At 48.8% G+C, this 14,508-nt stretch overlaps 1 protein-coding gene across 2 annotated transcripts; it reads left to right on the top strand.

Annotated features, from left to right (window-relative positions):
• Positions 1 to 977: 977 nt before the first annotated feature.
• On the top strand, positions 978 to 14,304 carry LOC114606352 (uncharacterized). 2 transcript variants are annotated; one of them, XM_028748491.2, is made up of 6 exons: positions 978 to 1,940; positions 6,725 to 7,198; positions 8,207 to 8,341; positions 10,513 to 10,569; positions 11,291 to 11,381; positions 12,684 to 14,304. In XM_028748491.2, exons 1-6 carry the CDS (start codon positions 1,886 to 1,888, stop codon positions 12,901 to 12,903), a joined length of 1,032 nt encoding a protein of 343 aa, XP_028604324.2. In that variant the 5' UTR covers positions 978 to 1,885; the 3' UTR covers positions 12,904 to 14,304. The 2 variants fall into 2 exon arrangements, with proteins under 2 accessions (XP_028604324.2, XP_028604325.2); XM_028748492.2 differs by lacking the exon at positions 10,513 to 10,569 and having other exon boundaries at positions 988 to 1,940.
• The last annotated feature ends 204 nt before the right edge of the window (positions 14,305 to 14,508 follow it).

Here is a 14,508-nt window from a genome sequence, read left to right as displayed (position 1 = left end):
TGGTCTGTGTTTGCCTGAGCTTGAGTATGGAGCTCCTTTGTTCTGATTCGATACAGGGTGTCCAATCACAGAACACTTCAGGATTCGGGCCTCTGCCATTGGCCCTTGAACTCGTGAGTAGTGATTCGCAGCTTGGAAGTTTAGCTAACCAATCATGCTGGGAGTGGGAGTGGCCCAGGCTTTCAGAAATGTATATAAGCAGTTGCTTTGCCCCTGTTTCCCAGTTATGTACAGTCATACCTCGGGTTGAAGTAGCTTCAGGATAAGTATTTTCGGGTTGCGCGCTGCGGCGACCCGGAAGTAACGGAGTGCGTTACTTCTGGGTTTCGCCGCTCGTGCATGCGCAGATGGTCAAAATGACATCACGCGCATGCGTGGAAGTGGTGAATAGGGACCCACGCATGCGCAGACACACGGACGCGGGTTGCGTTCGCTTCTGGATGCGAATGGGGCTCTGGAATGGATCCCGTTCGCATCCAGAGGTACCACTGTAGTTCAATAAAGGTTCTTGCTGTTATCACTATGTCTTGCCTCGTGGGAACCCACATGTGATGGCCTGGGAATCTGATTCAGAGGCTGAACCGGAGGAATCCCAGCCTGCACAGGAGTCCCCGCCTCCAGGGCCGGCTGAGCCAGGGCAGGGCCTTGAATCTGAAGGGCCCGCACCTGTGCCGGATCCTCAGGAGCAGGCACCAGGTGAATCTGCTCTGGCTCCGGGGGTGATGGAGGACCCATTGCCTGCAGGTGCTCCTCTCCCAGCCCTGTCAGGGGAAGGTGAGGCTGCCTTCTGGGTCCAGTAACCCTCCAGCCTCTCCTGAGTTGCTCAGGGCAGAGAGGCGGAGGGAACTAAGTTCTCTCAGGAGGAGTGCTCGCCTTAAGGCCAGGAGAGGCGAGTCACCTGTGGGCCAGGACCGCCCTAGGCCCCAGAGGAGATAAAGGCCAGTCAGCCCAGTCCCAGGTTGCGGGAGCAACATCACTGGAGACCTGTTTCTGCCAGCGCCCAGACCTGTTCTTCCGGAGTTCCCGACCACGCCCGGCTTCTTGCTTTGGACCCCACTTCACCCTTTGTGGACAGTCTCCAGACCCTCGACCCAGGACCGGACTCTGACCACGCCTCACGGTAACCTCCCCCCGGGACCAGCACACCACACTTCAATACGGGCAGCTTCGTAAGTCCTCGTGCAAACGCCACAGGCTTTCTAAGTGTGAAAAGAGGATCCGCAGCAAAAGGGAACATCCTAATCTGGGAGCCCAGAGGCCTTCCCTTCTCCTTTGTGGGCTGAAGTGCCTGTTTTGGCTCCTCTCCAGTTCCCAGCAGCGACCTCACCAGCAACAGCTCCAGTTCTTTAGAATTCTCTGTCCCTATTCAGGAATCACAACTTGTAAAGAACAGAGCCCAGCAGCTCTGTTGCTTCTCCCTTCCCACTCCCCACGTTGCTGCTGCAATTACTGCGCTATAGTTTTTTTATATCCTTTTAGGGCACCACTTGCCACCCGGGCGGGAAGGTGGTCTTCTTCCCCAAACCCACCATCACCCTGCCTGAAGAAGAAGAACTCTGCACTTCTCAAAAGTTTCCCTTCTCTTCCATCAGCAGGAGCTAGCCAGCACTTTTTGCAATTTTTGCTGGATGTGATTTTCCTCGGACATGGGCTTTCTCACAGCACTTCCCCTGGGATCAAAACCCTGCTGCTATCTTGGGTGCTAAAGGGTGCTGGCCGGGAGAGACAGAACTTGCTTCTTTAAATTGTATCTTCGTCTTTTGTCGCATCCTGTTCCTCCCTCTGGATGAAAGGCAGGCAAAGCAACTTCGCAGTTCACTTTGCCCTTTGCAAAGGCTCTTCTCCCCATCTATAACCCCCCTCAATTTCTTTCGCCTGGGAGACAATGAAGCTTTTCAAGCTGAGCTTGAGTTGGACTTTCTTCCTTCCTTGGCTGCAGGGTAAGTTTGCTTTCGCTGCTGCTTCTTTGCACCCCTTTTTTCTCCTTGTCCGTAAGATTATTACTTTTACATACAAATACTTCCCCTGCATGGACAGTGTTTCAGTTCGCCTTCGCTGGCTGATCTGTGTTTGTTTTGATTGTGAAACGGATTCTCCTGGTAACGAGAAGTGGGGTTTTTTTTAATGTACCCTTCTCTGTGTGTGTGCAGCTAGGTGACCATTGAAGGCTATTTGAAAAGGAGCAACAAAACTGTTCCAGGAATTCTGAGACCTACAAATGTTGTTAGGCAAGTCATGAATATGCAAACCGAACATCCTAAATTTTTGAGATCCTGCGCAACAAAATCAATAGGGGGTTGCAGTTGGACCAGGGAGCGTTCACCTAAAATCTGTGTGAGTTCAGCCTCCATGAAACACTGGGTGGCCTTAGGGAAATCACAAGCTCTCAGTGTATCCTACCCATAGCTGTCAACTTTTTCCCTTTTCTTGCGAGGAATCTTATTCGGAATAAGGGAATTTCCCCTTTAAAAAAGGGAAACGTTGACAGCTATGAGCCTACCTCAAAAGAAAGTTCCAGTTACAGATGGGTAGCCGTGTTGGTCTGCCATAGTCAAAACAAAAAAAATTCCTTCCAGTAGCACCTTAAAGACCAACTAAGTTAGTTCTTGGTATGAGCTTTCCTGTGTATCTGAAGAAGTGTGCATGCACACGAAAGCTCATACCAAGAACTAACTTAGTTGGTCTTTAAGGTGCTACTGGAAGGAATTTTTTTTGTTTTGTCAAAAGAAAGTTGTGAGGCCAAAATGGGATCTCCCACTCTGTTCAGTCTCAAGGACCTTGCAGGAAGGTGATAAAATAATAAATAAGCACTCATATTTTGGGTTGTCTCCAACGCATATTTTAGCTCTACTAATTTGGAGGGGGGGATCTGGGATATTTAACTGTTTTAAGCATTGCACAAATGTTGGGTGCTTTCTGGGTGGCAAGGAGAGCGCTGGCTTATTCTTAGCGTTAGCTTTAATCCTGCACAGTAGTCAGCGGTGCAGTCTGTTCGCCAGATGTTTTGAACTACAAGGTGCTGGAGAAAGTTGTCATCCAAAACATCTGGAGCATACCAGGTTGGCATAATGTGTAGCAGAATCTGCAATGGACGGAGCCCTTCGGATGTTTCTGGAGTCCCCTCCCTCTTTTTTCTGCAATTTATGTATTTATTTATTTTGTTCTGTTCAATCATCGTTCAAAAATTAATTTAAGAACATACAAAACACACTCATAAATAAATATACCACATATATATAGCATAATCTCTTCATGCTAGATGATGCAGATGTTCATTTTCTTCCAATGTGTCAATAGTATCCCAGCGCTCTCTGTGCTATCTGATCTCAACTTTCCCATCATACACCTCGCTGCTGGATCCCATTTCCTTGTCCAATATTTTTTGTGAATGTGTCATCAATGTGTTATACTAATGTCCCTGCCGCTCCCAAATCTTATCGAACAGTTTGGCCTTACATTTGGTTACTTTCCCTCATTTTAACAAGCACATACTTTAGCAAGGAAATATTAGCAAAATATTAGCCAGCAATCAGTTTGAGTCTATCAGGGCTGTCTATCAGCAGCTATAAATCCCTAAGTCCAACCTTCCCAACCCTGGCATCTTCCAGTTGTTTTGGACCACAACTCGGCTGCTGGCTGGGGCTGAGGGGAGGTGTATTCTGAACATCTGGAGGGCACAAGCTTGGGGAAGGCTGCCTTAGACATGCCCTCGCAGGATGGCCAACAGGAGAGGCACCTGGCACCAGTGTACGGAAACACTTTTAGAAGATGAAATCGGACCACTTTCTCTGCCTTGTCTTCTTCCATTTTCAGTGGCTGGTTGAGACATCGCCTCAGTCAACCTTCAGCAAAAAAAAGCTCCTCTTTTTCTTCTAAATCCAAAAACTGGGAGGAATGCATATCAGGCACATCAGGTTTCCTTTAAGAAAGCAATCCTTTAATCTATTGTGTGCGGTTCCCCAACCTGGATTCTGTTTATAGTGCAGATCCGTTGTTTGGGCCTGCCCTGGGACCTCCGCATTAGGGATTGTTCTTGCAAAAGACAGGAAATTCTGCGGGGCTTGCTGTTTGTCTGTAGCAAACATCTCCCCACCCCAGCCCTGCCCCCACTGGGTGCCCCCCTGGAGGTAGCAGGCAGGGTGCCAAATAATTTGTTGTCATTTAATCGTTTAGTTGTGTCCGACTCTTCGTGACCCCCTGGACCAGAGCACACCTGGCACTCCTGTCTTCCACTGCCTCCCGCAGTTTGGTCAAACTCATGTTGGTAGCTTTGAGAACACTGTCCATCCATCTCATCCTCTGTCGTCTCCTTCTCCTTGTGCCCTCCATCTTTCCCAGCATCAGGGTCTTTTTCAGGGAGTCTTCTCTTCTCATGAGGTGGCCAAAGTCTTGGAGCCTCAGCTTCAGGATCTGTCCTTCCAGTGAGCACTCAGGGCTGATTTCCTTCAGAATTGATAAGTTTGATCTTCTTGCAGTCCATGGGACTCTCAAGAGTCTCCTCCAGCACCAGAATTCAAAAGCATCAATTCTTCGGCGATCAGCCTTCTTTATGGTCCAGCTCTCACTTCTATACATCACTACTGGGAAAACCAGAGCTTTAACTATATGGACCTTTGTCGGCAAGGTGATGTCTCTGCTTTCTAAGATGCTGTGCCAAATAATATCCCCTTCCAACTGATGCAATATGCCTACAGGGTTTCTCAAACTTGGGTCCCTAGCTGTTGTTGGACTACAACTCCCATCATCTCTAGCTAGCAGGGGAAGTTGGGAGTTGTAGTCCAACTACAGCTGGGGGGGACGATGACCCAAGTTTGAGAAACACCATAGGCTTTCCCAACCTGCTGCCCTCTGGGTGCTTTGGAGTACAACTCCCATCAGCCCCAACAAACACGGCTGTGCTGATGGGAGTTGTAGTCCAATACATATAGCAAACTCGCATGGCAGGGGGTTGGACTAGATGACCACTGGGGAAAGCCTTCCGATCCTCCGATTCTGTGGCAATGTGTATAAATGCAATGCAGTTGCTTGGAACGGGCTCCCTCGGGGCTCTCGCTTCGCTGGAGGTTTTTAAGCAGAGGTTGGGTGGCCATCTGTCATGGATGCTTTAGTTGAGATTCCTGCATCGCAGGGGGTTGGGCTAGATGACCTTTGGGAGTCCCTTCCAACTCAGTGATTCTATTTTACATGCTGTCCTGACTCATTTGGAGAAGCAAGGGAACCATGTGAGATTATTATTTGTAGACTTTATTTAATACTATTATACTGCATTTAATACTATTATTCCGCATAGATTGGTGCCCAGACTATTAGACCTGGGACTTCAGCGTGTTTGTGCAGGTGGATATTAGATTTTCTATCAAACCGTTCCCAACGGGTCAGGATGGGTTCCCACGTCTCTGCGGATCTCATCATGAATACGGGGACGCCGCAGGGATGCGTGTTGAGCCCGCTTTTATACACGCTCTATACAGCTGACTGTACCCCCAAATACCCCAGTAATAAGATCATTAAGTTTGCAGGTGATACAATGGTGGTTGGTTTAATCACGGCTGGAGATGGGAAGGTGGCCTATAGGAACGAAGCTGAGCAGTTGAGGAAGTGGTGCAGGAAAAACAACTCACTTCTTAACTTAAAGAAAACAAAAGAGATTATTGTGGACTTTAGAAAATGTAAATTGAATATTCAACCACTCATTATTGAGGGGAACTGTGTGGAACAGGTCTTGGTGTTTTGATTTCTGGGAAGAAACCTAACCTGGGGAGAAAACTGTAAAGACCTGATGAAGAGAGCACAGCAGAGGTTATATTTTCTGAGAATCGTCCAGAAAAATAATCTCTCAAAGGACCTGTTGATGGCATTTTACCATTGTACTGTGGAGAGTGTATTAACTTATGGTCTGTGTGTGTGGTTTGGGAGCTGCACGGTCAGGGGAAAAACAATGCTGTCCAGGGTGGTAAAGACTGTGGAGAGAATAATTGGGTGCACTCTTCCCACCTTGGATCAAATCTATGCTGTCAGGTGCCATAAGAAAGCTGCAGAGATAGTGCAGAATAGTGTGCACCCCGGAAATGATCTCTTTCAGCTTCTGCCTTCTGGAAGAAGGTACAGGGGTTATTAAGACTAGGACTAGCCACCTGAGAAACAGTTTCTATCCAAGTGCGATTTTGGTTTTAAACGCAGTGTAAGGTAGTCTTTGGGACGCAGGTGGCGCTGTGGGTTAAACCACAGAGCCTAGGGCTTGCTGATCAGAAGGTCGGCAGTTCGAATCCCTGCGACGGGGTGAGCTCCTGTTGTTCGGTCCCAGCTCCTGCCCACCTAGCAGTTCGAAAGCCATGTCAAAGTGCAAGTAGATAAATAGGTACCGCTCTGGCGGGAAGGTAAATGGTGTTTCTGTGTGCTGCTCTGGTTCGCCAGAAGCGGCTTAGTCATGCTGGCCACATGACCCGGAAGCTGTACGCCGGCTCCCTTGGCCAGTAAAGCGAGATGAGCGCCGCAACCCCAGAGTCAGTCACGACTGGACCTAATGGTCAGGGGTCCCTTTACCTTTACCTTTAAGGTAGTCTCTGTGGGAATATAGTGTATTCAGTTATGGGGTATCAGAGTTTGTTGGTTTTTGAATGTCTGATGTAGATGTTTTCAATTTCATTGTTCTGTATGGGACAATGACAATAAAGATTATCGTATCGTATTGTATTGTATTGTATCATATCGTATTCTTCCCCAGTGCCGGGAGGAGATGGCTTCCTCATCAGGAATGCCCGCTTGCAAAAGTGCATCCACGCCTCGTCCCACGAAATCGGAAGGGTTGGTCTGGCCGACTGCAAGCCCCAGTCTGCGCAATATCACTGGACCTGGGATGCCGCCACCCGGGCCATCGTCCACTGGAAGACCGGGCTGTGCCTGACGGTCCCCAAAGCCCAGGAATTTGCACCCGCTCAGCTGGAGTCCTGCGGAGGAGACAGGGCGCGCCAAGCCTGGGTGTGCAGCAGGAAAGGCCACCTCACTTTGCAAGGCCTGGGGCTTCACCTCAGCACCAAGCAGGAGGGACACAAGGCCTTCCTGGCCCGAGAGAAGGACAAGTTCAGCAGGTGGAAGACGGAGACGGAGGAGATCGTCTGCGCTGCAGACCTGGCAGCGGCCCCTGTGCTCAGCATCCCAGTGGAGGAATTTGTAGACCCCCAGGTGTGGGTCCCTGAAGGTAAGGCAAGAGGGATTCACTTGCAGAAAACCGCTCCCATCCGTAACCAGGAGCTCTCTCCCCCTCACCACTGAATGTGGTTATTGCGCTTAGAACCAGTGCTGAATTGCTGCAGCCAGCTAAACCCAGCAATGCATGAGGTGGGAAGCTGCATCGTGAGGAATAATAATAATAATTTATTTATACCCGCCCATCTGGCTGGGTTTCCCCAGCCATTCTGGCAGCTTCCAGCAGAATATTAAAATACAATGGTTCATCAAATGTTAAAAGCTTCCCTGAACAGGGCTGCCTTCAAATGCCTTCTAAAAGTCCGTTAGTTGTTTATTTCCTTGACATCTGGTGGGAGGGTGTTCCATAGGGCGGGTGCCACTACCAAGAAGGCCCTCTGCCTGGTTCCCTGTAACTTCGCTTCTCGCAATGAGGGAACCGCCAGAAGGCCCTCGGAGCTGGACCTCAGTGTCCGGGCTGAACGATGGAGGTGGAGACGCTCCTTCAGGATTACTGGGCCGAGGCTGTTTGGGACTTTAAAGGTCAGCACCAACACTTTGAGTTGTGCTTGGAAACGTCCTGGGAGCCAATGTAGGTCTTTCAGGGCCGGTGTTATGTGGTCTCAGTGGCCACTCCCAGTCACCAGTCTAGCTGCCACATTCTGGATTAGTTGTAGTTTCTGGGTCACCTTCAAAGGCAGCCCCATGTAGAGCGCATTGCAGTAGTCCAAGTGGGAGATAACCAGAGTATGCGCCACTCTGACAAGACAGTCCACAGGCAGGTAGGGTCTCAGCCTACGTACCAGATGGAGCTGGTAGACAGCTGCCCTGGACACAGAATTGACCTGCGCCTCCATGGGCAGCTGGGAGTCCAAAATGACTCCCAGGCTGTGCACCTGGACCTTCAGGGGCACAGTTACCCCATTCAGGACCAGGGAGTCCTCCACACCCACCCGCCTCCTGTCCCCCAAGAACATGGATTGCCCTCATATCCCTCTCTCTCCCCCCCCCCACCTTCCAGATAAAACTACTGCGTTGTCAGAGATCGGCACCTTCTTTATAGACACCAGACCCACGTCTCCAGCCATCGTTGAGGAACCTAATATCACCAGCAATCTTCCAAAGAACGAAGATGTCATCCTGGAAGCAGATGACGGTGAGTACGACAAGCAGGGTGGGGACTTCAGCCTGAAGAACAAAGGACCATAGGATTGCAGAGTTGGGAGGGAACCTGAGGATCATCTAGTCCAACCCCCTGCAATGCAGGAATATGCAGCTGTCGAACCTGCAACCTTGGCATCAGCACCATGCTCTAGTCAGCTGAGCTACCCATGCAGGATAAAGCAAATGGTCCCAAGCAAGCCAGAGCTTCCCGTTTCCAGCAGAGCTCAGGGGACTCTCCTCCAGGGCTTGCAGGAAACAGCTCTCCTCAGCAACTGGTATTCGGAGGTAGACTGCCTCTGAACCTGGAGGTTCTATTTAGCCACCACAGTTAATAGTCAGGGATAGACGCATGCTCTTCCATGGGTTTGTGTAATCCTCTTTCAAAGCCATGCAAGCCAGTCGCCAGCACTGAATTAGATGTTTCTGAATTAAGCATTAATTCTGGGTGCCTTTCAACAGAAAATAAAACAACGCAGCAGAACACCACACATTAAAAGCTTCCTGAAACAGGGCTGCCTTCAGATGTCTATCGAATATTCATCTCCTTGACATCTGACGGGAGGGCAATCCACAGGGAGGGCGCCACCACCGAGAAGGCCCTCTGGCTGGTTCTCTGTAACGTCACTGCTTGCAGTGAGGGAACTGCCAGAAGGCCCTCGGAGCTGGACCTCAGTCTCCAGACTAAATGCTGGGAGCAGAGATGCTCCTTCAGGTACACAGCACAAAATCCAGCAGAAAAAGAGCTATTAAACTGTCCTCCTTGCTTGGATTTAACTTGTGCAATTTCAACCAGCCTGCCTTCACACACGTATGGAATCGTGCAAGCTGCATGCATGTAAGGTGCAATTGTATTGTAAGTATCGCCCTGCTTGTGAAAAACCTAGTTCACCAGGATGTAGGGTTCTGTAGGCTGCCGTTTTTTAACAGGGGCGTCCTCCAACACGTAGGACGTGGGTGGCGCTGTGGGTTAAACCACATAGCCTAGGGCTTGCCGATCAGATGGTTGGCAGTTCGAATCCCCGCGACGGGGTGAGCTCCCGTTGCTCTGTCCCTGCTCCTGCCAACCTAGCAGTTCGAAAGCACGTCAAAGTGCAAGTAGATAAATAGGTATCGCTCTGGTGGGAAAGTAAACGGCGTTTCCGTGCGCGGCTCTGGTTCACCAGAAGCGGCTTAGTCATGCTGGCCACATGACCCGGAAGCTGTACGCCGGCTCCCTCGGCCAATAAAGCGAGATGAGTGCCACAACCCCAGAGTCGGTCACAACTGGACCTAATGGTCAGGGATCCCTTTACCTTTACCTCCAACACGTGAATAGTGCATTCGTGGTGGATTTACAGGTATACTGGACCTTCCACACATAATTTCGCTCTCTCCGTTGCTCTGCAATGCTTCTTCCGAGTTACTGCATTATTGCCATTTGCAGGCAATAGGGATGGAAGGACTTGCCCTTTGCATTTCTCTCCGTTTCTTATCTTTCCAATTTTAATTTCAGTTCTCCCCATTTCAGGAGCAAACTGCGATTTTAAAAACCCTCGTGAAAATTCACCAGCGTTTTAGTGCAAAGTTCTCCAAGGAAACACATTTTTGTACGTAGTTTTGAGTGACGTACATATTTCTGCAAGCAGTTTCCCCTAACATAATGTATTTTTGTAGGTTATTTTCACTGCAGGGCCGATTAAAGTTGAACATCCTTCAGGTAGACTATTATAGGAGCAGGAGTCCTGGTCACCCTAGTGTGATTTCTTGCCCTCCTCCTCACAGTACCTGCCTGGGCTCCCCGGGCTTGTTCTTGCTGAAATAGCCAATCTAACACCCGGTGAATTGCATGCGGCATCTCACAGGAGAGAACACTCCTCCATACAAAACAACAACAAAACAAAAATCCCTGCACACGGAAGACTAGCATGCCAGGGACACTTTTCCCTGACACACTGTTTTTCTATCTGCATGGATATTTTTATTTTTTTATGGAGGGCATGCCTTTGGCAGCATCCTGAAGAAGCCAGGTACGTAGCCCACCCAGAGGTTGACCTTTGCAGTGACAACAAATCCTGAGTGTAGCTGACCTGGAAACAAAGGTGCAGAGGCGAGCGAAGATGGCAAGATTTTCTCTTCTTGCTCCGAATCCTTTAGTTTCATTCTCCCTCTTTCTCTCCTTGCCAGAAAGGCACATGCCTCATAAGAAACATCAGAGGAAGGGTGCAGCTCCCCGATCTACAGGTATGATGGATAGCGAGTGGAAAATGGAATATTCACTGTAGTTACTAGTCTTTTGAAACAAATAAAAATAAAAATAAAAGCCCGTATTAAATTCACAAACACAAAATGTGGTATTAGCCACTGGCCTGGATGGCGCTAGGATTAACTGAACTCAACAGGGAGCTTAGTAGAGCCTCCCTGGACAGAGACACTGTACCCTGAAATACAAAGCCACATGCCCTCATAGCTGAATTTCCGGGGTCTGTACGTCAGTTTTGGGTGGGGTCTCCCAGAGGGAGCCAGATGGGCGGGGTATAAATAATAAATTATTATTATTATTATTACGCACACATTCAGATACACCCATTCTCCTCCATAATGCACATCCATTCATTGACTCTCCGCTCCTGCCTCCCCATATCCCAGCAATCCAGCTTGCAGGGGAAACAGTCTGGGAGCCCTGCTACCCAACCCCTGCTGCAATTTCACAGAATCATAGAATTGTTGGAAGGGATCCTGGCGGTCATCTAGTCCAACCCCCTTCAATGCAGGAATCACAGCTAAAGATGGCTAATCCAACCTCTTTTTAAGAACCTCCGATGAAAGAGAGGCAGGCCATTTCCCCAAATATTCCCCACCCACCCAGGTGTACGAGGAAACCGCCTTAAGATGGTAATACAGGAGATGTGGGAAGAGCACAGGAATGATGTAATTAAACATACAGGGTGCACTGCACTTTCAGGGACCAACTGGAAGACGGTCATACTTGTCCTGAGCCCGCTGGCCTTTATCCTGGGAGTGACAATCCTCATTCTCAATATCCGGTACAACAGGTAAGAGGACCATTCATCCCACAGTGTTGCTGTCTCACCAGCAAAGTCTCTGTTTTGCTCCGCTTTCTCTCCTCTGCATCACGAATGCCCTGGCTTCAGATTCTGCCTCCTCTGCTGTAAGTTCCCTCCCTTCCTCCGGGGTCTCAGGCTACAATGTGGGAGCAAATAACGCTGACCCCCACCCCCCATGGCTGTTGCACAGATTGCAAGAAGATATTATCTGTTGAGTGCTTGAGCTCTCCAAAGCGCCATAAGAATACCAAGCTCTACCTTACTCTAGGTGCGCCCGCTTGACCACTTTGATCTGCAGAACTGGCACTATTACACGTGCCACATATTACCTGTTCCGCATTTGTAAGAACTCGATTGCTTAGTGTTGGACTTTGGAACTCCTTGCCTCTTGATATCAGGCAGGCGCCTTCACTGCACTCTTTCTGGCACCTACTAAAAACATGGTCTAGACAAAACTACCCAGAAAGTTGATGCGAGTTTTAATGGTTTTAGTCTACAGGTAACTCACATCTTTCACCTGTTTTACTTGCATGATCACAGTTTTGCACAGGGGGGGGGGGGGAATAAATGAATAAATGGAGAGTGGAGGAAACCCACTCTCGTTATTTGTTTCACCCCAGAGCCCTCACGCTGCCTCCCCAAAGTCCGGCACGGGGGCCAGTTCCAAGGGTTCCTTACTCTACACGTTTTTGCATATACATTTGGACCCCCTAAACTGAACCTCGTGTAAGATGCGAGTTAACACTATTGTTCTTTTAACAATTTCACAATCTTAAATTGTTACTAATTCTTCTTGATAATTTTCTTTCTTTTTTGCAAACTGCTGCGAGGGCTTTTCTTTTAAAAACAGCCGAGCGGTGGTATGCATTTTATAAAACAGAATACAATTTAAATTATGCAGTGACCAAAACCACCAGGTTGCAAAGAGTGGAGAGTTTGGTGGTAACTGCAGTGGAGACATTTCTCTACTGGCATTTCTTAAGAGTAGCTCTCATTTTTTAGTAATTTTTTGCTTTCAAAATAACCAAGCCTGCTGCCCTGATAATCAGGATTGGGGAAACCTAGTCAGATGGTCAGGGTACAAATAATTAAATTATTGTTATATTTCAAATGGATCAAAGCTGATTAATCAGTTTTAAGTTCATGGCTGCCATAAATTGGCCCCACAGAATATTCAAGACGCCACTTGCCATGTTCACTTGCCTAATAGGCCTCACAGGTACTGTGCAAATACCATTCTGGGTCTCTCAGTAATTTCAAAGCATAACCTGCTGCTGCTTCCTGATTTAGGAAGAAGCGGAAGCAGAAGCTGTCTCCTCTGAAGACCTGCCGCGTGGTTCACGAGGAGCGGCCACCCTTACCTAGGGCACCTAGCCCCAGTCCCAGCCCCAAGGGGCAGATCATCCCAGCGTCCCCCACTCCTTCGCTGAAGCATGGCGAAATCTTGATCGAATGGAAAGATGGGACCGTCACGCCGCTCTTCGACAACATGAACTATCAAATATGCTGAACGTGACGGCCGCTGACTCAAAGCAAGCGTTTCTGGCAGGGCTTGTTTGACCAAGATCCATGCAGCCTCTTTCATTAGACTAACAGTCCTGATAAGAAAGCAGGTCACCTTGAGATAATTTCCTTAACAATCACATCTGCACTGCACAGCTACGCAGCTAGGCACAGAGCTTCGCTTTGTCTCAAAAAGTACAACTGGGTTGCCTGCATTAAGAAACGGCTGAGGGGCTAGGCTAGGTTGCTGCTCTGAGATGGTACGGTCCTTGCACAGGGTATGTATTTGCATGAAATCGAATTCTGGATCAGGCAGGTTAGTTGTCAAGCATATCTGCCACCCCCATGCGGGTGGCAGGTAGGTCAAGATGGCATCTTCCCATCTCACGCTACTGTGGTACATTCCTCCCACTAGAACCAGTCAACCTCAGAAATGCAAGTATGAAATTGGCCTCTGAAAGGACCACCTCAATGGAGATTGTTTACATCACAGTTCAAGTCCTTGTGCTTCTTACTGTATGATTGCAAAGGGCTTTTTCCAGTCCACACTGGGTGTGGCGAGCCTGAGACAACACCGGAGAAGAGGGTTGGGATACCTGTGCCCATGTTGGACCTAAAAGAGGAGGACAGCAGCAACAAACAAGAACCAGCTTTTTGTGCAAGGTCACCTTGGGGCAATCTTTGCTCGCCCCGGGCGAGCAGCTTGTTTGCAAGCAGCGAAGGAGCATTAGAATACAGCTTGTATATAGAACTTTGCATTCAGCTAACACGGCCCTTTCTGGGAGGCTAACAAATACGGTCTCCTTGGCTATGGCTTAGCTTCTAACAAGGACGTACCAGGCATTACAGAATGATGCAGGGATGTTAGTTCCTTGTCTGGAAGGTTTTCACTCTCCAGGTCTTCTCTAACCCAGTGCCTTCCTGATGCTTAGGGCCACACCTCCCATTATCACTCACTATTGGCCACGGCTGCTGGGAGATAGTGCCCCAAACCTATGGGAGGGCACAAAGTTGGAGAAGGCTGCTCAGGAAAAAAGAGGTTTGAGGGAAAGCTGAGTGATGAGCAGCCCCTCGGGCAACAGAGGATGCACAAGGGAGAGTGAGCTGTTCTTAAGGACTCTGTAGCTTGCTTTACTCATGTCTGGTTTTCAAAGGCAAGCTGTGGCTCCCGAAAGCAGTGTGCAGTATTAAAACCATAGTGATACAATTACATCCTTAAAAAAAAAAAAGCAATTGAATTCTACCGTGCACGACACGCATTCCAATCACTCTCGGCAGATATTAACTGGAGCATGCTGCTGCTCCCAGCTCGATTGTTCTGGATGTCACTAACTTCAGCCTGGCACCCTCTGCCTTCATTCAAGCGGCTTGTTTTAAACCAGGCTCAAAATAAAGGACTAAACCTGAATGGGGATTCTTTATTTTTAAACAAAAAGCACACATCCACACACAGAGAATTGATCATGTGACACGCTAGTTTTGTGCAATCACTGTACAAGGGCTTTCCTGTTCCTGACATGGATTTTCCTCAACTCGCTGTAAACTAAGTGGAGTCCAGTGGCCTACAGGCAAGACCTGACTTGACCTGTGGGATGAATGGATGGACTTCTGC

The sequence above is a fragment of the Podarcis muralis genome, chromosome 11 (genome assembly GCF_964188315.1).
Source record: "Podarcis muralis chromosome 11, rPodMur119.hap1.1, whole genome shotgun sequence".
In the NCBI taxonomy this organism is placed as follows: Eukaryota; Metazoa; Chordata; class Lepidosauria; order Squamata; family Lacertidae; genus Podarcis; species Podarcis muralis.
Note: the sequence above shows the minus strand (reverse complement) of the source record. Positions and strands in the feature narration are given on the sequence as shown.